This window comes from Pristis pectinata, chromosome 28 (assembly GCF_009764475.1).
Source record: "Pristis pectinata isolate sPriPec2 chromosome 28, sPriPec2.1.pri, whole genome shotgun sequence".
Taxonomy (NCBI): domain Eukaryota; kingdom Metazoa; phylum Chordata; class Chondrichthyes; order Rhinopristiformes; family Pristidae; genus Pristis; species Pristis pectinata.
In genome coordinates this window covers 26,635,756-26,659,794 of record NC_067432.1, presented here as the reverse complement: position 1 = coordinate 26,659,794, position 24,039 = coordinate 26,635,756, and the positions used below count along the sequence as shown (strand labels likewise).

At 41.2% G+C, this 24,039-nt stretch overlaps 1 protein-coding gene across 2 annotated transcripts in view; it reads left to right on the top strand.

The window, feature by feature from the left end:
• LOC127583925 (protein FAM81A-like) overlaps window positions 1-24,039 on the top strand; it is a 47,219-nt gene that overhangs the window by 10,908 nt on the left and 12,272 nt on the right. For both annotated transcript variants that reach the window (XM_052040360.1, XM_052040359.1), the window contains exons 2-4: window positions 9,483-9,719; window positions 18,835-18,953; window positions 20,078-20,207. In XM_052040360.1, coding sequence (XP_051896320.1) covers window positions 9,567-9,719; window positions 18,835-18,953; window positions 20,078-20,207 — 402 coding nt within the window. In that variant the 5' untranslated portion in view covers window positions 9,483-9,566. The remainder of the gene's footprint in view (window positions 1-9,482; window positions 9,720-18,834; window positions 18,954-20,077; window positions 20,208-24,039) is intronic.

Genomic DNA, 24,039 nt, shown 5'->3' with positions numbered 1-24,039 from the left:
CTTTCCTTTTTAAATTTCATCCCTACAGTTTCTATACGATTCCAGACTTTCTACTCTGTTAAGCTCTTGATGCCTGACACCTTTTTCCCTTCATATAAACATGTTTAGCCTGAAGGGTAAGGTACCAGCATCAATGGAAGATTGGCTGACTGGCAGAAAGTAGAGAGTGGGGATAAAGGGGGTCCTTCAGGATGGCTGCTGGTGACTAGTGGAGTTCTGCAGGGGTCAGTGTTGGGACAACAACTTTTCACTTTATAAGTTAATGATCTGGATGAAGGAACTGATGGCATCGTGACCAAGTTTGCGGACAATATCAAGACAGGTGGAGGGACAGGTAGCTTTGCGGAGGCAGGGAGTCTGCAGAAGGACTTGGACAGGTTAGGAGAATGGGCAAAGAAGTGGTAGATGGAATACAGCGTAGGGAGTGTGGGGTTATGCACTTGGTAGGAAGAATAGAGGTGTAGACTATTTTCTAAATGAGAGAATTTACAAATCAGAGGTGCAAAGGGACTTGGGAGTCCTAGTTCAGGATTTCCTCACAGTTAACTTGCAGGTTGAGTTGGTAGTAAGGAAGGCAAATGCAATGTTAGCATTCATTTCCAGAGGACTAGAATATAAAAACAAGGATGTACTGCTGAGGCTTTATAAGGTGTTGGTCAGTTGGAATCTTGTGAGCCATTTTGTGCCCCATATCTAAGGAAGGATGTGCTGGCCCTGGAGAGAGTCCAGAGGAGGTTCACAAAAACGATCCCAGGAATGAAAGGCTTAACGTATGAGGAACGTTTGATGTCTCTGGGCCTGTACTCGGTGGAGCTCAGAAGAATGAAGGGGAGGGTCTCATTGAAACATGCTGGATCTGAAAGGCTTGGAGAGAGTGGACGTGGAGAAGATGTTTCCATTAGTGGGAGAGTCTGGGACAAGAGGGCACAGCCTTAGAGTAAAGGGACATCCCTTTAGAACTGCGACGAGGAGGAATTTCTTCAGCCAGGGGGCGGTGAGTCTGTGGAATTTATTGCCACAGAGAGCTCTGGACGTCAAGTTACTGGGTGTATTTAAGGCAGAGATTGATAAATTCTTGATTGGTAAGGGGGTTAAGAGTTACAGGGAGAAGGCAGGAGAAAATTTGAATTCAATTTAAAAAGCAAAACGTGATTGTGAGCTGTTGGATTGTTTTTAGTGTGTGCCATGGCTCATTTGATAGCTTTCTCACTTCTGAATTAGAAGGTTGTGTGTTTGATTTTCAGTCCATTGATCTGAACAAATACTTTGTCTGGTACTTCAATGCAGTGATGGTATTGGTTTATTACTGTCACATGTACAGAGATAAAGTGCAAGCCCATCCATAAGATCATTTCAAAAACATAAGTACTTTGAGGTAGTACAAGGGAAAAGCAGTAACATAATGCAGAATATAGTGTTACCGTTACAGAGAAAGTGCAGGCAGACAGTACAAGAGGCCCGTTCAAGAGTCTTATGACAGCAGGATAGAAGCTGTCCTTGAGTCTGTTGGTACATGTTTTCAAGCTTTTGTATCTTCTGCCCATTGGAAAGGGGGAGAAGAGAGAATGTGCAGGGTGGGTGGGGTCTTTGATTATGCTGGCTGCTCTTCGGAGGCAGCGAGAAGTGTAGACGGAGGCCATGGAGAGGAGGTTGGTTTTTGTGATGGACTGAGCTGTGTCCACAATTCTCTGCGATTTCATAGATGCGCTGGTGTGTTTTCTTGGCTCTAGCAACTACAGAGTTGGATCAGGACCGATTATTGATCATGCTTACAACTAGGAACTTGAAGCTCTCCACCATCTCTACCTCAGCACCTTTGATACATACCAGGACAGGTGCTTTGTCCTGCTTCTTGAAGTCAATGACCAGCTCTTTTGTTTTACTGACATTGAAGGAAAGGTTGTTGTCCTGACACCAAGCCAGTAGGCTCCCTATCTCCTTCCTGTACTCTGTCTCATCATTGTTTGAGATCCAGCTTTCTATGGTGGTGTCATCTGTGAACTTGTAGATGGCGTTAGAGCAGAATCTGGCCACGCATTCGTATAGGGAGTAGAGTAGGGAACTGAGGACACAGCCTTGCCGGGCATCAGTGTTGAGGCTGATCATGGCAGAGGTGTTGCTGCCTGTTGGATAGACTCAGAGGCATTGGCTCTTCAGATGAAACATTAAACCGAACCCCAGTCTAGTATCTCAGGTTGATGTATTTTGTAGATGAACAGGATGTTTATCCCCAGTATCTATGCCATCAAATAACTTCACAAAAACAAATGATCTGTTCAGTATCACATTTCTGCTGATAAGAACTTGCTCTGTGGAAATTGGAGCCACATTTCCAACTCTGTAATAGTGACCATACTGCAAAAGAACAAAAGCTGGAAATGCTGGAAGTTTGAAATCTTCCACCTGTGGAGAGAGAAACAAATTTTATGTCACATGGAGCTGCAAAACAAGCAGATCTGCAAAAATGCAAAACAGATCTTGATGACAGCCAGTTAGAACAGACCTATTAGCCACATTATAACAATTTCAAAAACTTTGTTTCATGACATTTAAAGATCATCACTCTAAGATGCTAATAGTTAAAACCTATAAATAAACAATTTAAAAAGAAAATGTAACTTAACTAGTCCTTAGTCCCTCACAGCTGGACTTCTCCATAAAATGAATGAGAATACTGTCCCTGCTCCTTCTCAACACTCCCTTAGGGCAGATTCCCAAGAATTGCTGGAATTTCATGCACCTTCTCTGGTTTCTGTAAGGTTCCAGCATCAGAACATGGTCAGGAAATCACTGGTAAACAGTTATTGGAAAATTGAGGACCAACAAGTTTGCAGACAAACCTGGAAATCCTGAACGTCCTGACACTTACACAGGATGTTGCTAGAAATACTAGGCAAGACCTGTTTTATTATTTCTATTTCCTTCTCCACAGATGCTCCCTGACCTCCTTAATATTTCCAGTATTTCCTGTTTTTATTATTTTGGAAGTTATGCCATTGGCAATAAACAGATGTGAAATGTGCTGCAAATCTTTTTATAAATCCCATTAGTTCACGAATGCCCTTTGGTAAAGGAAATGTGCCACCTGGCTTATAGGTGACTCCTGCCTCACTCCAACATGGTTCAATCTCATTTGCCCTCTGAGGGGGCTACCAGTTGTCGGAAAAAGAAAGTCAACTCGTGGCCTTGTCAGGACAACAAATAATGGGCAATAAATTCTGTTCTAGGCAGTGGCATCCACATCCTAGTTGAAAATAGTTGCAAACCATTTAGGTGGGTCTTGACACAAAACTTTTACAGAAAATGCATGGTGTCTGAAGTAATCATGGTCCCCAATGGCCTGGCTTCTAGAATTTCAAAATTGTGGGAATTTTAAATGGGACACAAAACCCATGGGGTTTGTGCTCTTTGTCATCAGCAACCATGTAATGCCTCTACTTCCTCAGGAGGCTAAAGAAATTTGGTTTGTCCCCTTTGACTCTCACCAACTTTTACCGATGCATCATAGAAAGCATCCTATCTGGATGTATCATGGCTTGGTACGGCAGCTGCTCTGCCCAGGACCGCAAGAAGCTGCAGAGAGTTGTGAACACAGCCCAGCGCATCATGGACACCAGCCTCCCCTCCTTGGACTCTCATTGTCTTGCTGTGGCAGCCAGCATAATCAAAGACCCCACCCACCCAGGACATTCTCTCTTCTCTCCTTTTCCATCAGGTAGAAGATACAGGAGCCTGAAGACACGTACCACCAGACTTAAGGACAGCTTCTACCCCACTGTGATAAGATTATTGAACGGTTCCCTTATACAATGAGATGGACTATGACCTCACGATCTTCCTTGTTGTGACCTTGCACCTTATTGCACTGCACTTTCTCTGTAGCTGTGACACTTTACTCTGTACTGTTATTGTTTTTACCTGTACTACTTCAATGCACTCTGTACTAACTCAATGTAACTGCACTGTGTAATGAATTGATCTGTACGATCGGTTTGTAAGACAAGTTTTTCACTGTACCTCGGTACAAGTGACAATAATAAACCAATACCAATGTTGAAGGTGCACTCGCATGGCTTTGACCGATGCTTCCTTTATTTTTCATTTTATTTTGTAGGCACTTAAATATATCTTTATGTAGGGCCACTAAATTGTACAAAATTTGGAATTTTGTTTTTGAGGTAAACTGTTCAGAAACCTTAAAATTATAATGACCTTTCCCAAGTTGTTCAACAGGTTTATAATTCTACAAATTAGATTGGTGAAAGAGTTTTCAGGCTTTTTTAAATGTTCACCTTACCAATAGGCCCAAATGTTTTGTCAGATATTTTTAGATGACATTTAATTGTGTTGCTTTTTGCACCACATGTGATTTTGTGGTCCTTGCAATTTTACTTTTGCATACTGTTTCTATAGCTACTATCACTGAAGTTTCCCCAACACCTGCTGTGCCAAATATACAGGCAGTACTTTAAATCCAGTTAATAATAGCGAAGAAATACTTTTTAAAGATCACATGTGACTGCCAATAACATAAAATATCATAATCGGAATGAATTTTTTTCTAAACTTTGCGCTATGGCTTGGTCTAACATAAATTTGATTTCTTCACTCTATTGAAATTCTGAGTGTTTCTGTTCTGTGAGGAGAATTACAAAAGGAAGTGGAGGGAAAGTGGTAGAGGACCAGACCATAGTCTATCAATTCTTGGCCACTCTTGCCTACCTCCCCTTTACAATAAATAAAAGTTCAACTTGAATTCACAAGGAGTAGGGGATACAGATAATAGATCAGAGGTGATATTAGGGAAGTAAATGTGTTTTTCTCTACTGGACCTATGAAGCTTAAAAAATGACTTGCTGTAGCTTTCAAGGGTATGTTAGGGGTAGATAAAGCCTTTTTAGTTTTTAGCTAGATAATTGCGAATAAATTCAAATTAAAGCTATTTGCAAGAGTGATTCAAAACTGTTATTAGAACCGAATCTTTAAACAGTAAATGGTTAAGACATTGGAATTCTTAACGATGTCAGTGCAAATGTCAGGGCTGAAATATTTGCACAAGTTTTCTGCCAAAATGCTGATCAGACGATCCATTGTGATCTTTTACTGAGGCCCCCACTATCAAACTCTTCAAGAACTTTGATTCACTCCACAAGATAGGCTGAGCACTGCCGAGTGTACCAGTTACAGCAAAACTGTGTGTTCTGACAACTGCCTAACTGAGGACTTGTTCTAATAAAGGTCACATCTCAAGGCAAGCTTTTCCAATACAGGTTATAACAATGGTATCTACCTGACAAAAGACTGGGTACGTCTGATCCATGAAAAGCAAAACCATCCAATCTGATAATTATCACCCAATTAGCCTGCCGTTAATCATTTGCAAATTATAGAAGTGCTGTCAATTACCTGTCAATAACCTACATACTGGTACTCAATTTGGGTTTCCCAGGATATTCAGCATTGGATGTAATTATAGCCTCAGTCAAACCTGGACAAAGGAGGTGTATTCTGGAGATGAGGTGGGAATGACATTAAAGCAGAAGGGTGCTGCATCAGTTAACCCTAGTAATGTGGCTGTAGGGTAAAAATCCTATGGCTGTAGTTGTATATAGCTGAAAAGCAAAATGGTTGTAGTTGTTGAAGGCCAAGTACCATTATTGAAATAGACCCCATTCATTCTTCAGACATTACTCTTCTAATGTAACTCAAAAAGAATAGAGAGTGAATGTAAGCACAACACAACAAAGCCAATCTCAGTTCAGATTGGTGTCCAAAGAGGCTGTGTCATTGTGCCAATATTTTTTTTGTTTTTCTTGCCACAGCATTGTACCTCATCTCCAACAAGCTTCCTGTTGGAGTGGAACTGACCTACAAGAATAGTGGAAATGCAATCAAGGTTACCCCAACTTCAGTTGTTGAACTGTAGTTGATAATGGAAAGGTTTGGGGGAATCGGGAGGCGAGTCACTCACCACAGAATACCCAGCCCCTGACTTGCTCTTTATGTGGTTGACCATTTGTGTTTCTGAGGATTCTGATGGTGGGGGATTAGACAATGGCACTGTTTAACTGTCAACAATGAGTGGTTAGATTCCCTCTTCTTGCAGGTGGTCATTTTCTGGCACTTTTGTAGCATGAACATTACTTAATGCTTATCAGCCCCTGTCTGAATGTTGTCCAGGTCTGGCTGCTATTTTCATTTTTAGGTAGTCCTTCGGAATCAGAGATGACTTGCTTCTACTCCAGTTCTATGGTTTCTTAGGGGACTGATGAGGTCAGTGTGAGACGCACACATTTTGCCACAGGTAGGGCAGGAATTGCTTGGTGGGGCAGGCAGGTGGGTTGATGTTGAAATTGGTGCACGCCTTCAGGCGTGATGGAATACTCTCCATTTGCCTGGATGAGTGCAGCTCTAACAACTCTTTAACGAACTCAACACAGTCCAGGACAAAACTCCCCACTTGATTGGAAGCCTATCCAGCACCTTAAATATTCATTCCCTCCACCACAGACACATGCGGCCGCAGTGTGCCCGATCTACAAACTGCACTGCAATTACTTGATCAGGCTGGTGCCACAGCTTCTCCAAACCCACAGGCTTTACCACCGGGCAAGGGAGTAGATTGCTAGGGCCCTGGCAGAGACTTTTCTATCTTTGTTAGCCACAAGTGCAGTACCAGAAGACTGGAGATTGGCCAAAGTTGTAACCTTAAAGGGCAGCAGGGGTAAGCCAGGGAACTACAGGCCGGTGAGCCTAACATCAATGGTGGGAAAGTTACTGTAAGGGATTCTGAGAGATAGGATTTATTTGCATTAGGAAAGGCAAGGACTGATAAGGGATAGTCAGCATGGCTTTGTGCGTGGGGAAATTGTGTCTCATGAATTTGATTTGAGTTTTTAGAAGAGGTGAGCAAGAGGATTGACAAAGGCAGGGCAGTAAACGTTGTGAACTTGGACTTTAGCAAGGCCTTTGACAAAGTCCCACATGGTTGTCTGGTCCAGGAGGATAGAACACATGGGATTCAGGGTGAACTAGCCAATTGGATGCAAAATTGGCTTGGTGGAAGGAAGCAGGGTGTGGTAATGGAGGGTTGTTTCTCATATTGGAGGCTGTGAACAGTGGTATGTCACAGGGATTGGTGCTGAGTCCTCTGTTTGTCATGTATATTCATGATTTGGATGAGAATGTAGGTGGCATGATTAGTAAGTTTGTAGATGACACCTACATTGGTGGGATAGTGGACTGTGAAGAAGGTTGTCTCAGGTTACAATACGATATTGGTCAACTAGAAAAGTGAGCCAAGGAATGGCAGATCGAATTTAACGCACCCAAGAGCAAAGTGATGCATTTTGGGAAGTTAAACCCAGTGAATGGCAGGGCTCTGGGCAGTGTTGTTGAACAGAGAGACCTAGGGGTACAGGTAGGTAGTTCCCTGAAAGTGGCAACTCGAGTAGACAGGGTGGTGAAGAAGGCATATTGCATGCTTGCTGCCATTGGCCGAGTCATAGGGTATCAGAGTTGGGATGTCATATGTACAAAATGTTGGTTCGGCCGCACTTGGAGAACTGTGTGGAGTTCTGGTCACCAAACCACAGGAAAGGGTGAAGATTCACAAGGATGTTTTCTGGGCTGGAGAGGCTTGAGTTTTAGGGAGAGATTGGATTGGCTGGGTCTGTTTTCCCTGGAGCAAAGGAGACTGAGAGGTGACATGACAGATATGAGAGACATAGATAGGCTAGATAGCCAGTGTCTGTTTCCTGGTGTAGGGGCAGCAAAAATTAGAGAGCATGGGTTTAAGGTGAGAGGGAAGAGGTTTAAAGGGGAACCGAGGGGTAACTTTTTTACACGAAGAGTAGTTGGAATCTGGAATGAGCTGCCAGAGGAGGTGGTGGAGGCAGGAACAGTCACAACATTTAAGAGGCATCTAGACAGATACCTGAATGAGCAGAGCACAGAAGGACATGGAATTAATGCAGGCAAGTGGAATTAGTCTTGATAGGCATGATGGTCAGCATAGACCTGGTGGGCTGAAGGGCCTGTTTCTATGCTGTACAACTCTAAGGAGGAAGGTTTCAGGCAAAGGGGAACATCACTACTTGTATGTTCCCTTTTAAGTTGCAGACCATCCTGACTTGTATTTGAATTAGGAACATCGGAGGCCACTTGGCCCATCAAGCCCACTCTGCCCTACAATAAAGTTACAGCTGATCTGACCATAATCTCTCCTCAGCATTCCTGCCTACCACAATGATCCTTTGTGCCCATCTGAAAGAAAAAAATCTCACTTCTGTTTTAAATAGGCATGAAAGATTATTGTGGTAGGATGTTCTTCTATACTTAACGTTCTACATGATGCACGTTACTAACTGAAGTTTTCATCCTTGAAATTTATGAAATTTGTTGCTTTTGTGAAATTAATAAACATAGCTTTGGTCAATTTTTGGCAGGCAGTAAAGCTTACCTTGACAGAGAGAATGCACTTTGGACACATGAAGTTGGCAATGCAGGCAGGAGATGTTTGGGAGCCAGGAAGATTTTTGATATACAGGAGGATAAGTTTTTATAACCTTTCTGACCCTCAGTCTCACTCAAAACACCAGCTGGTGAACTGTGGACATATCAGAGTAACTGTCTTAAGTAAACTTATTAAAAGTTTCTTTTAATGTTCTGGTTTAATATTATGCTACAAAGCTGTTTGATGTTTACTTGGTTTTCTCCCCTTGTTAGTTCCCCATTGAGTGAGACACAGCTGTGTGTGATAGCATTTCCTGCATCGCTTGCTTTGCTTTATTCTCTTCCCAAGACTTGTCTCCAGACAAGAACCAGATTGACAGATCACAGAATCATACAGCTCCAGGAGGCCATTCAGTGCATCATGTCTCTGCTAGCTTCTAAACCTGGCAGCATGACTCCTAGGCCTTCCCCATAGTCTGGCAAAGTATTCTCCCCCAAGTGCCCCTTTGAAAGTCCTGATTATTTTTGTATACTGCTACAAGCATAACCACTCTTGCATGAGAAAAAACGCTGTTCCTCTGAATCCCCTGGTGGCTTCATCAAAGTGGATTCATTTTCTCATGACCTGCCATTTGTTGTTTTTTTTGATTGATTTTAATTTTAATATTATTTTTGGAAAAGTAAAACCTGATTACACTTACAATAACTTTCCTTTTATCTTTCCTTCCTTCCCTCTCATTCACAACCTAATCTTTCTCATCCTTCTATATCCATCTGTCAAACAGCATTCACCATGACAAGCCAGAAAGACATCTGAAGAGCTCATTACAATTTGAAAGATGAAAACATGTCCACACTTTCTTCAATGTTTCTTCTGACGATATGGTTGTCCCAGTATGTTCAAATATTTACTAGTCTCAACTGCTGAAAATACCAAGTAAATCCGATATTCTAGCTTGTTAATATATTAGCTACACTTTGGTTCCAATTCAAGTTTCTGTTTGGTGATAATTTCTTCTTATTCCTAGAACTGATGGACTCAGTGGCCTCCAGATTTGTTCATTAAAGTTAAAGGTCTTGTAGCCACGTAGAGAAAACCAAAAAAACCCATCATGAATCAGAACTGGTGTATTAAGGATGACATTGACTCATATTCACGGGCGTTGAAAAACGGAGGTGAAGGAGAGTATGTTGTTCGACAACTCTTGGAGGAGCATATAAGATACATCACTGTCATTGTGAAGCAAATAAACAAGGATATAGAGGTAAGATTTAATTCTGGTTACTACAGGTTTAAGTATAAGTAAAACCTTTTCAAATCACAGGTATGTTCATACTGTTTAGCAACCTCCTTTCACTTTCTATAGATGCTGCCTGACTTGCTAATTCCTTCCAGCATTTTCTGTTTATACTTCAGTTTCCAATGTCTGCAGTGTTCTGTTTATTAACTTTTCAAATGTGGTAGTCTTGGACTATTTACATTGCAGAATCCGGTACTGAATACTAAATCATAAAAGCCACAGCTTTATCATTAGTCTGTATTGAGTTCTGCTGCCTACTCTTCATAGTCCTGCACTTTTCAGTCTAAATCAGCATTCCTGTGCTTAGAAATTCATGTGCATAACATTTTTATTTAAAATGATGCAAGTGAATTTTTTTTCTGGAGTGGAACATAGTACAGTAAAACTCCGTTAATCTGTCACTTTCAGGAATTCGGTGGTGAGAGACTATTGAATGTTATTCTATTAATATTCCAACAAAATTCAGTTTCTCTTTAAGATGTTGTGTAGTAGAATAATACATTTTCCAGCGAACCCGGTAAGTTTGAAGGGAACGCAGGAACCAGGGCCTGGTAACTTTAAAGGGAGCATGGGAAACAGAACCAGGTAGGTTTCAAGGGAACGTGGGAACTGGGTTCCCAGTGAATGGAAGGGGAACTCAGGAGCTTAGGCCCCGCTGAGTGGAAGGGAGCGCAGGAACCAGGGCCTCAGTGAGTGGACGGGGAGAGCAGCAAACATCACCTGGTGAGCCAAATGCCAAACCATCAGCATTTCCCAATAACTGGAAGATGGATTATCGGAGCTTCACTGTAATGAACATTCCTGGGTCATTCCTACATCCTTGAGCCTGCCTGTCCATACAGCCCACCCCTTCTCACAGCCCCCAATCTCCAAATGGCCTTCTGCCAACCCCAGCCTCCAGCAATCTTAGCCCACTTCCAAACCCATAAGTCTTGCCTTTAACACTGGTCCTGGCCTCCCCTCACGTACCCCTCCTTCGCTTCATGGCCCCACCGCATCCCCTCCCCCACCAGGTAATTTGACAGCCTCCATTTCCCCTTCCCCACTCCCACAGGCAAACTCCAGACCTTCAATAGTATTGCTCCCCACCACCCCATTTTTCACAAACTACAATCTCCAAGCCTCTGATTCACCTCCTTCCCTCTCCAAACCCCCCAACACTTTTCCCCATTGCCGGTTCAACCCCCATTCCCTTTGTCACAGGCCTGATTGGGTATGTGGCTGACAAGCTTACAAGCCCAGCAGTGGCAAAGAACAATCATGCATTTCACTTTCACCTTCTGGGTACTCTATAATTTCCAGGTGTTGATGTTTCTTTCTATACATGTGGCCTTGGCCTTCTCAGCAAGCAATACGATAAATGCAGGTGTGGTAGTAAGCAATTAAAAATAACTTCCTCACTCTCACAGTTTTCAAATGCTCACTAACCCTTCTTTAGATTAAGTGAAGTAGTTTCTGCAATTGAACTCTTATACTAATTAATTATCTCTTAGTACAAATTCTACATCTCGTTGGCTACATCAAGAATTCAGCTTTATACTATTTCATTGGTTTTGTACAATCTGTAAGGACAGAACTAATGACTAACTGCCACTATTTATGAGAAACAGAATTCATTTAATATAGAAGCATTTAGTTTACAAACGTTTTTAAGAAGTTTCATATCCTTAATTTAGTAGCAGACTTCAAACTGGTTGGATTACTGTATTATCTCCTAGATTCTTATTGTAATAGAGCCATTTTTAATATTATAATTCAGTGTTTAAAAAGTAATTCTGCTAGTTATAGGTTATCAGTGAATTAATTTAGACAAAATTAACCAGAGAAAACTGCATAAAATAGTGGTGAAACTGAAGTTGAATGTTTTCCAATCTGTGTCATGACAGTTAACTAGCTTTATTTATCATTGAGTTAGATTTCCTTTCCTCTTTTCCACATTGTCTGAGTTGTGCCTCCTGTGTTGAAAGGACTCCGTTACATCACAAATTAAACTCTAATTATTTCTGAGCAAAATTTCAAGCCGTAGAAGTCAAACTGCTTCCTTGTGTAGAAAATACCATAATTATATGTAAGAAGACATTCAGGAACAAACTTCTTCAGCCTTTTAAATTAATATATTCCAGGGGAAATTGAAAATATATTCCATGTGTTTTTTTAAGTTTATACTGTTAGGTCCTCTCTTTGAACCAATACAAAGGCCTTGCAGTGGGTAGTGAATCCCAGAATATTGATCCAGCAGAGATAAATAAATGGCATTAGAGGTCTAAGTCGCTATGCTGTTTGACTTGAAGGGGAAATCAGAATCAAGTTTATTATCACTGACGTATGTCGTGAAATTTGTTGCTTTGCGGCAGCAGTACTGTGCAAAACATAAAAATTAGTATAAGTTACAAAAATAAATAAATAGTGCAAAAGGGGAATAATGAGGTAGTGTTCATGGGTTCATGGACCGTTCAGAAATCTGATGGCGGAGGGGAAGAAGCTGTTCCTGAAATGTTGAGTGTGGGTCTTCAGGCTCCTGTACCTCCTTCCCAATGGTAGTAAATTGGTAGTGATACCATTTTCTTGATATGGTTGCTCCCGCTCCTCTTGATAGTAATTGTCATGGATAGAAAGGTTCTCAAAATAATATCAGTGAGATGCTTTGGAGCATCCTTTAGATTTTACACACTGCAGCCGTGGTACAGCATGGGGGAGAGAGTGATAATTGACACCATATGCAGGGCACATATCAGTGGACTGCTGTGCCCTGGATGATGCCAAGCCTGATTGGAAAGTTGATGTGACTGAACTCAACCAGATGAATAATAAGTACATTCATCATAATCCTGGCTTGACCCACATAGTTATGGAGAGGCTTTCAGGGCTCAGGAGGGGAGCCATTGACTGCAGAATAGACAGCCTTTGCTCAGCTTACATAGCCACTATCCTAATATAGTTGGTCATTGTACTCGGTCTTCTCTGCAAGCAGTTTTAAAGCAGTTGTGGTAGAAAGCAATTAATAATCATTTGAGAGCTTCCTCACTCTATCAAAGTATTTACCTTTATTCTATTTCATTCATTTTATACATTTTGTAAGCATAGAATGAATGATTAACTGCTACCATATGCAAGAAACAGAATTCCTTTAATATAAACTGCATAAGTTTACAGATATGCAGTTTAATATCCTTCAATTGGTAAGGGACCACAGATGGTTGTGAGGAAGCTTTTGGATGCTAATACTCCTACATCTGAACCAGAAGGTTCTGAGACCAAATCCCACTACAGAAACGTGAACCGGTGCTCTGCTGGGGGGAATATTTTCATATTTCAAATGGGACATTCAAATGAGGCCCTTCCTGCTCTCCCGGGTGCAACTGAAAGATCCCAAGGCAGATATTTGAAGAATAGAGCAACAAACAACGTATTGGAGGAACTCAGCGGGTCAAACAGCATTTGTGATGGGGAAAGGAATTGTTGGTGTTTCGGGTCAGGGCCCTGCATCAGGACCGAAAGTGAAGAGGGCAGACAGCCAGTGTAAAGATAGTGGGAGTGGTGAGACAGGGGCCAGTGATTGGTGGACGGGGAGGGGTGAAGGATGACGGCAGATGGAGCCAGGTAGGGGAGGGGGTGGTTGGGAGACGGAGGCAGGTGGACGCAGATGAAGGAGGGGAGGGTAAAGTGGAGGCAGCTGGGAGGGTTATATGTGGGAACACAACCCCAGTGATGGAATCTGGCAAGTGAGGAAGGTGATAATGGGAACCATTGGGGGAGAGGCGAACGGTAGTTGGAACCAGATGGGGGAGAGGATCTGGTGGGTGAAATGTGTGGGTAGTAGGTGGATGGAACCAGGAGGGGATGAAACTGGATGATGGGGGGGGGTTGGAGGTGGATCAGAAGGAACGAAAGGGATGGAGGAAGACAGCGCGTAAGGGTTATCTCAAATTGGAAACTTCAGTTTTCATACCATTGGATTGTAGACTACCCAGCCAGAAGATGAGGTGTTGTTCCTCTAGTTTGCGTAAGGCCTCACCCTGGCGGTGGAAAAGGCTGAGGACAGACAGGTTGGTGTGGGAATGGGAAGGGGCATGCAACCAGGAGCTCGGATGACTATTGCGGACAAAGCACAGGTGCTCTTCAAATCGACTGGGTGACTATCCATTTACTTATCATATTCCAGCCACAGTCTCTTGTGATTCCAGCACTGGTAGTCTTTGTGTTCCTGCTGTCTCACCACTCCCCCTCTCCACTCTCAGTCCTGATGCAAGATCTCGACCCGAAATGTCAACAATTCCTTCCTCCCACCCCCCACAGATGCTGCTCGACCTGCTGAGTTCCTTCAGCAGATTATTTGTCGCTCCAGATTCCAGCATCTGCAGTCTCCTGTGTCTCTATTTGAAGAATAGCATGAGTTTTATAGCAACAAACAATCTGCTGGAACCCAGCAGGTCGAGCAGCATCTGTGGGAGGAAAGGAGTTGTTATCCCTGTGTCCTGTCTAAATTTAGCCCCCTGCTGAGAATTACTGAGATAGATTTTGCGAGCTGCTTGTCTATGTTTCGTTATTTTGTTTCTTGCATTGCACACTGTCAACATTTCAAAAAGTACTTAAGTAGCTGTAAAACACCTTGTTATGTCCTGAAAGTCACGTGAGAGGTTCTGCATGAATCCAAATAATTCTTTCTTTTCTCTGTTACGGAAATAAATGCAGTGCTCTGTAAGTGTAAGGCTAGCTACTGTTCCAGAGGCCTGATTTGTGCAAAGACCAAAAGTGAGTAGGTATGGTAGAGTGGTGGTCATATACTGAGAACTAGAAATAACCCCAAGCCAAATCAGATTCCACTTTTATAAAGTTTAATAATTTAAATTTGGTGCAATAACATATAAATTTTGTACTAAAATTCCAGTTTGTTTACATGTGTCCTATAAGTTTGGCCTATGTCTGTGTCATTGACCACTGCCTGAAATGGCCGAGCAAGTCGTTCAGTTGTATCAAAGTTCAACAAAATGGAAGGTAACGAGCAGTAAGTGGCCCCTTTGCCAGAAACATCCATTTCTCATAAATGAATAAAAAAATGCTAGAAGTGTGAATTGCAAATGAATTATAAGTAAATACAGTACAGATTAATTCAGTTCAAAAGATACTGATACATGTGTAACACATTCTTATTACTTTTTTATTTTTCTTTCTTATTCTATTTTCCAAGCAGGGCCAGAACTGGAGGAGTGCCAATGTTTAGACGTAGACTGGAGGTGAAGTGGGTGACTCCCACTGAAGTTTTGCCTTTCTCTGTGTCATAAGTATCTGGCCTTTGAGTTACACCTTTCCTTCTTGGCACAACTTAGACTGAGAATTCACAGAGAGGGTGGTGTGTGGCTAACCTATAACCAAATCATAGTCTGTCAGTATTCTAGTGAAAATGCTGCTTGAATGCTGAGTAATTAAATTTGAGACTGAATGAAATACTATCAGTATCCTTCTGATTTATGATGTTCAAGAAGTACATAGAGTAAATTATCATTTACTTCTATCGCTGCTAAAATGACTGAAGTGTTTGTCTGGAGCTGTTAAGAGTTTGGGGTTTTTGTTGGCTGTAACATTAAGTTTCTGGTCACGCTTGCTGTCCTTTTATACTTACTGCACTTAAACAATACTGAACCTGTCAACTTAACCAGTTCCAACTTTTAACTTAGTCTGGATACAAAAGTAGAAATCTCACCCAGTGGATTCCATTCTAATTACAAAGTTATAATAACTGTAAAGGGAGGGGGCTTCAAATTAACTTTTGGCAGGATTAACCCGATTAAATTAATAATAGGAATGATCATAAATCACAATCTTAAGTTAATATATTCACATTGTTTATAGAATTGTAGATAAATTCAGATTCTCTTGTTGAGTATTATTTGTAATAATTAACAGAAAAAGAACTGTAACACTGTTTTAGCAAAAGTAGCATATTGTTGTGACTTGGCACCAATCCAAACTGGTACAATAAGACAAAATTCTAAGTACTGAGTGTTATAATGCAGGTGCCATGAGTGGGAACAGTTTTGTAGGTTTGAAAATCTACAGTCCAATACACAGAGCAGGATGCTCTTCCATGGTCTATCAAATCCACTCAGAAGCCTCCTTCCACAGAAGTAGTTCCAATGTGTCTTCGGTTGTCTTTAACTGAGAATTCCCCTACTCCATGACAACACCCTTTCGATCCTCGTCCCTCCCAGAACCATGACAAAGCTGCCCTTGTCCTCACTTTCCATCCCATCAGTCTTCGCCATGCGTTTTCACCATCTCCAGTGTGATGTCACCTCTCCAGCACTAGTGTAGCGGTTAGTGTAATGCTATTACAGTGCCAGTGACCCAGGTTCAATTCCCGCCGCGGGTCTGTAAGGAGTTTGTATGTTTTTTAAATTTTTATTTACAGCGTGGTAACAGGCCCTTCTGGCCCAACGAGTCCGCGCCGCCCATTTTAAACCCAAATTAACCTACCCATACATCTTTGCAATGTGGGAGGAAACCGGAGCACCCGGAGGAAACCCACGCAGACATGGGAGAATGTACAAACTCCTTACAGACAGCGACGGGAATCAAACCCCGATTGCTGGCGCTGTAATAGCGTCACGCTAACCGCTACGCTACCCCATGTCTCCCCGTGTCTGTGTGGGTTTCCTCCAGGTGCTCCGGTTTCCTCCCACATTCCAAAGATGTATGGGTTAGGAAGTTGTGGGTATGCTATGTTGGTGCCAGAAGCGTGGCGACACTTGCGGGCTGTCCCCAGAGTACTCTACACAAAAGATGCATTTCACTGAGCGTCTTGATATACATGTGACTAATAAAGATATCTTAATTTTTTGCTCTCCCACTTCCCATTCTGCATTCTAAAGGGACTGTACCCTCCCTGATTTCCTGAACCATTCTTTGATCCTGAGTAAGGACCACATTATAATCTCACAGAAGTGATACCATGAGGACTATTTTTAACCCCTTAACTCCCTTTCATAGTCTAAAAGAGATTAACAGGCCATTATCACATTGGTGTATGTTGACAATTGGTGCATGGTATATGGAGTTTTAAACCAGCTGCCACCTTTCCCTACATTACAATAGTCACTGTACTTCAAAGGTTCTTTATGTAAAGCACCTTAGGACGACCGAAGACCATGCAGCACACGGAGGAAATGCAAATTTTTCTTTCTTTCCTCTTTTCATATGCATCCTAATCAATAACGGGAGCCAGTTGTACCCTGATTACAATTCTCCAGTTTGCTTTGGCTGTGATGTACTGTAGGATATCATGTGCTCTTTGGCCAATTCAGGCTTTCCCCTTGTACATCTTGCCATGTGACATACAAGTCCTCCCCAGGTTTCGCCAGGGTTCCGTTCCTGAGAACTGTTCATCACCCGAAAAGTTTGCAATTTGGAAATGTGGCCAGTCGGCAATATATTTAAATAAAAGCATGGGCCAACCAAGGGCGATGTGTAGTTAAACCAGGGCGTTTAACTTGACCATTCAGATACTGCTGTGACCTGAGTTCCCACAGCGCAGAAGATACCTGCAGCCCCGCAGCAGCTGGCAAATCCATCCCGCCGGTCTCCCAAAAGCTCATTCATATGTACAGACTGGAGGTAAATTGGGCGTTCATAAGCTGGGGAGGACCTGCAACTTGGATCTAGGACCATCTTGGTACTTGTGCTCAGCATCTGGAGGCAAGAGTTATATTGATGGTAGCTCAGCATCTGGAGGCAAGAGTTATATTGATGGTAGGGTGAAATGGACTACAAAAGGCTGTCAAGGAACCGTATTTAGACCATAAGACATAGGAGCAAAATAGGCCATTCAGCCCATTGAGTCTGTTCCATCATGGCTGATTTTTTTTCTTTACAACTCCATTCTTCTGTTTTCTCCCCATAACCCTTAACCCACCTACCAATCAAGACCTTATCAAGCTCTGCCTTAAATACACCAGTGACTTGGCCTCCACCACCCTCTGTGGCAATGATTTCCATAGATTGACCACCCTCTGGCTGCAGAAATTCCTCTTCATCTCAGTTTAAAGGGACATCCCTTTATTCTGAGGCTGTGCCTTAGTAGTTGGAGAATTAATTTGGAGTCTCCTCAGAGTATTTGGTGATTACTTTGTGGGACAGATAGCAAAATTATGATGGATTACTTTACCACTAGGACATGATAACTGCTGGTCAGGAAGCGAGCATTTACATGTGTAATAGTTACAGATGAGCTACATCTTGATAACTTCTGCAGTAACTACATCCTGGAATGAGCCTGGGGCATAAAGCCAAAGTGACCTTGGCAGTCACCCACCGTCATGCGGGTGGTGGGTGTATGATCCAACTCGTGATATTGTCTCCTTGGTGAATTCTGGCTTTGACACAGTTATTTTCAGATGCAGATATTTCACCTCTCTGAGGAGTTAGGAGGTCAGAGGAATATGGATTAGCAAAACCTTCCTCCAGTGAATGCTTTAATACTCCTCCTCCTCCTCCAGGAATAAACAGAATCCCACAGAGAATTTTGTAGTAAAAAAATATATCATAGGCAACTAAAAACACCATTGCCCCATGTAAAGGAATGTGCTGACAGGTCAGAACAATGAAATATTGGCTACAAAATTTTAAAACCACTTTCATTGTGTCCCTCTAAACACTTACAAAATGGAAACCTGTAATACTAGACACTGGTTTTATATCAACGAGTTAATATTGGTTCACTATCATCTGACCTGGACAGTTCTAAAGTCCCATCTTGCACCATGTATTTTGGAAACTTTTACATTCACTCAAGCAGGTTGATGAGAATTTTGCTTTGTTTCTCATTTGAAAAGCAGCAATTGCAGTATACTACAATATAAAATGGATGAGTAATTATCCAAACTTTATTCTTAAGTCAAAGAATTGAGTTTAAACCCTGAATCGTTTGACTCTGAATTGACACTGAATAACTATTTCATTTATCCCTACTAAACATACATGTGTAGGTAATACTTTTTTAATGATATAATCACATATACATTTATTAATATATTTTAATTTTTCATCGAATCAAACTAAAATAATCATTTTGGATTTATGTGAGGTGCTGCAAGACCAAATTCGGACACTGGATAGTGGGAGCCGAGGAACTAATAATATGGTGAAAACCCTCGAAATGCGACATCTGGAGGGTATTGGAGATCTTCGGGGAAGGGTGGCAAGGTAAGACTGGAAAAGCAGGTTGCCTGATTTGGAGCATCTGACTGGTTTAAGCAGCCTGAGACATTTTGCTCTGAATTAGCTGGTGGTGCTCTCTTTTGTGAGCAGGAATTTGTTGGGTGTATCTGTGCAATATTTTACATTCCTTGTTTTAAAGAAATCGTGTTATAAATGATGCTCAGAACACAACTTATTTTGATGAAAAAATATTTATGTTCACTACTGAGCACTGATTTTTAAAACTATTCCAAAGACACTCTCTGAGAAATATACCGAACATCAATGTAGTTTGATGATTGCCTGTTAGTATTTAAACCCTCTTGGTTACCACCATCATCACGCCAAAACCCACAGCTTGAACTGGAGGACAAGTGGGGAACCAACTTACAGTCCCCTCCCAATACTGACTTGAGGCAGCGATCCACTCCCTGACTGATCTGACCCATGTGGTGGGCAGGAATTACTCCTGTATAAAACATGGTATTCTGCATTCTCTTTTTGACCCGTGAAGCCAAAGTCAGTTGCTAATAGCTTAAGGATCTGTCGGCCTTTGATTTTGTTTCAGACAAATGTGTCTGTCACCTGCTATATTCGGCACAGTCAAAATCAGGAACTCATGATATAAATGCACATTCCACAGCTGAACACTAACCCAGTATGCTATTTTTTAAAGACGTTGTGCTTTTATTACTGAATTAATATGCTTAATACTTTAGAGAGATTAAAATATAAAAGAACAATCAATTAAGGAGAAAGGTTCATTGCTTCACTTTAGTAACAACATTATTGTTATCACGGTAATGAACAGTACCTGTTGTTGTTCACTTTTTTGTGGCTGGGACTGTACTAACCCAGTTCAAACTAGTTTTACTTCAGTCAGAATAGTTATAAGAGAAACTCTCACCCTGTCTTTTTGTCTAGAACTTGAAGATTAAGTTGAAATATCCTGAGCAGGATCTGGAAGCAAGGAATTGCACCTGCTGTTATGTTACCGGAAATAGCTGGAGCAGTTGAGGTTCCCCTATGGCCACTGTCTTGCAGTTGGAAAATAAACTTGACATAATGTCACCTGATTAATTGTCTACCAGATGATGAGGGCGTTTAGTGATTCTGTCACTGTCCCACAGGTGTGATGCAAGCATTGCCAAACTCTCCGCTGACCTGGTGAGAATATGTGAAGGGATTCAGAACCTCAGCAATGAGCAACAAAGAACAAAACTCACCTTGGAAGGAAAGATAAAGGATGTTGAAGGGCAGGTTAAACAAAATATAGTACATACCATTTAATGAAAACGTGCAAAGTAAACATTTGGGTGTCAGAGTTCTCTATAACTTTGTATTTACATAATCCTATAAAATAATTGTAGGCAGAATCCTACTCTTGTACTTTTTAAAAAAATAATTCTGATCTTTTCTGTTAATCTTCTCTTGCAAGAAGATTCTCTTGCATTTCTTGTATGGATATGTTGGGTTACATGAGACTTTAAGTGTCGGACTGAGTTGGTTTAGGTCCTCCTTCAGAGACTGAGTACAAATGTTGAGGCTGGCAGTCCAGGGGAGTAATGAAGCAGTGCTGAGGTTCTAACTTTTGGATGAGATGTTACACAAAGATCCTATCTGCCTTTTCGTAATGTTGTAAAGGATCCCACGGTACCATTTTGAAGAAGTGCCTAGAAATTATCATCAGTGTCTAGTCAATGTTACCAAAGCAGGTTATCTGGTCATTATTATGTTGTGATGTATGGGAGCTTGCTGCCAACAAATTGACACTCGCATTTCCACATTACAAAGTATACTTAAATTTTTTTTTCAATGATTAAGCAGTTTGGCTGACGAGCTGATTTAATGATGTGCTACCAGTATGTGAATATAAGTATTTTATTTCTTTTTTTAAACTTATAAAAATGGCAGAAGATTCACAAGGTATTCTCTGGATATAGTGAGCTGGAAAAACACACTGCATGTTAAATCTGATGACTATAAACTCATTCCCAACAAATGCTGGCCCAAGAACACCAGACCAGATCTGCCAAACCCTAATCATCAGTGATAGTCCTCATTCTTGTTTAATCTGCAAGTTATTTTGATATGAGATACTGCAGGATTGGCCTTCCATCAGATAGGTAGTGTTGGTATGAAGACGTACACCATACGTCAATGTTAAGAAGCATTAGTGTACATGGTAGGGATCAGACTTTGGTGTGGACTAACAAGGCCATCAAGGCAAGTGTACTGACTTTAATCTCTCCAATTAGGTGAGTTACCTGTTGAGGTATGAGATTTTGATAGCCTGCTAAATTATGGTAATGAAGTCAGAAGCCCAAAATTAGAAACAGACATTTTTTAATCACTAAATCTGGAGTTTGGGCCTGAGTGAATCCTGGCTTGAAGTGGACTGAAGTTCCTCATTCAATGAATCATGTTTTGGTACTTAAACTAGAACTGAACGCCATCGATTTATATCAATACTGCAGCTATAATGTTAAAAAAAAAGTCTTTTAAGCAAACCTATTTTCTTCATGTATTTAATCAGATTGTCTTCAGAGACATCTTACTGGTTATGAAATTGCAGTCCAAATACTTGCACAATTTTGGAAATTTATCCAGGCAGGGAGGCAACTAAACCACAGAACGAGCCTCTCTAAAACACACCCATTGAATATTTGTCACTGGTACCAATTAAAACCTGTTTTTACACTCCCTTTCTTGAGGAATTCATCAGGCATGGCTGGTATTTATAATAAAGCTGAACAAAAAAACAGATCAGCTGGTGTTGGGTACATTCAATAAAGATAATAAAAACAGTTGCATATTAAGTACAGAAAATCAGCTGTCGATTTTAAAGTGGTGACTTTCAGAATTGCACTAGGAAATAGAGGAATTTAATCTGAATCACAAAAGGCATATTTACAGGTGATGTTTTTCACAATCTCAGTTTATTCTGTAGTGTTTACAGTCAATGGTTTACTTTGAAATGCAGTACTGGAGAAGTATGGGGAAATGTAGTAGCCAATTTGTACATGGCAAGCTCCCTCAAAAGCCAATGTGATAATATCCAGATAATGTGACTTTAGTGATGTTTAGATTTAGCTCAACTCACTCCACAAAAGAAATCTTTAATTTGATACATTTTAAATGTAACTCCATTAATGTCAGATAATACACCAGGCACAATGGGGATATTATTTGGCCTATTTTAGATCTAAAATTCAGGTTTGATCCAATCCTATGTCATGTCGCCTTCTCTTACCTCATTTAATTCAAAATTGCTAATTCTTTTGTGTCTTTAATTTCTTTGAATAAAAAAGAATGTATTTCAGATGCTGGAAAACCAAAACTAAAGCTGACCTTGCTGGATAAGCTCAGCTAGTCAGACAAAATCTATGAGGTGAATGGATCAATTATCCTTGAAGCAAAAAACTGCAGATGCTGGAAATCTGAAACAAAACTAGAAAATGCTGAAAATACCCAGCAGGTCGGGCAGCATCAATGGAGAGAGGAAAACACAGCTGATGTTTCAGGTTGATGTCCTTTCTGCAGAACTGACGGAAAGAACAAAGGGAGTCAGAAATAGGATGGAGGCCAAGAGAATGGGCGTCAACTAGGAGAAGGTGCTGAAAGCTTATTAAAAAAATTGGCTAATCTGTCTGGAGGAGACATAATAGAGGGAGAACAGAAGAGGAAGAAAAACAAAAGCTACGGATCTGTTTCTCTTTAAGAAATGCTGCCTGATTTTTCCAGCATTTTCTGTTTTTCGGATCAATTATCCTATTGGGTGTCCGAGTCCTTCAATTGTCTGTTTTCTTCACGCTTTATTTGATATCTGTTATCAAATGGGCTCTTGCTTTACTCTGAAGCAGGTTGAACCATATTTCTTCCCTTAGGTTGGTTCCCCTCTATATTTTGATTTGGTTAAAGTGCCTGTTCATGTTCCAGTTTTTTAGTTTTGAAGGAGGTCTGCATGGCTGAACTATTTCTCTTGTCTGCAGCCGCTACCCAGTCTGCTGAGTATTTCCGATATACAAGTTTACACTTGCAGTTAGTCTTTGTACCTATTATGGTTAATGAGTACAAAGGATACCTGCAATGTGTTTATTAGCTCACTGAAGTGCAGAATGCTTCAGCTACTAATCTAAGTACCAACCAGACAATATTCAAATAATGTACGTACCAGAACTAAACAGTACAGCAAAGCTTAACCAACACCAAAAGCAAATACTGGCCACTAGTAAGCCTGTTCTTAAAAAGTCACATTAGCTGCTTTTAAACCAAAACGTGGGAATTACTGGAAATACTCTGCGGTTAAGTCAGCATCTGTGGAGAAAACAGTTTTGTTTTCGAAATGTGCACTAAACTTACAAAGGATTGCCCTTGAAGCACTAACTATTTTCTGCTTTTCGTTAAGACATCCAACATTACCTTACTTGCTATAAAAGGGAACATGCAAGGGATGCTCAGCAAATGAGGCAGCACCTGTGGAGTTAATATTCTGAGACAGCGACCTTCCATCATTTCTGACGAAAAGCCACTTATCCAAAATGTTAACTCTGTTTTTCTCTCTCTCTACAGATGCACCCTGACCTGCTAAGTATTTTTATTTCAGACCTCCAGCATCTGCAGTTTTTTTTCTTTTCAATTCACAACTTGTTTGCTGCTTGGTTAATTTTATACTGGGTTATACTTTTATATTGCCATTGTTGTGAGCTTTACACAGCTGGCTGCACTGCCAGAACAAACATCAGATTCACTGTTCACTGGGAAGATGCAGGAGAAAGCAGGGCTACCCTGGAGCTGACTGCAACACATCCAACACTTTGGGAGTCCCATTAACTGTACAAGATAAAACAGAAAATGTTGAAAGTACTCTGCAGGTCAGGCAGCATCTGCACATAGTTAATGTTTCAGGTCGATGATCTTTCTTTGAACCAGGAAAATTTAGTGGTGAAAAAGGGTCTTGCATTGCAGAGAAAGTGGAGGAGAGCAGAGAGAACAAAAGAGAAGGAATGTGATAGGTTGCAGGACAGGAGATACAGGAATAACAAGAGTGGTGGTGGAGCTGGCAGAAAGAGGGTGGGGAAGGCCAGTGAAG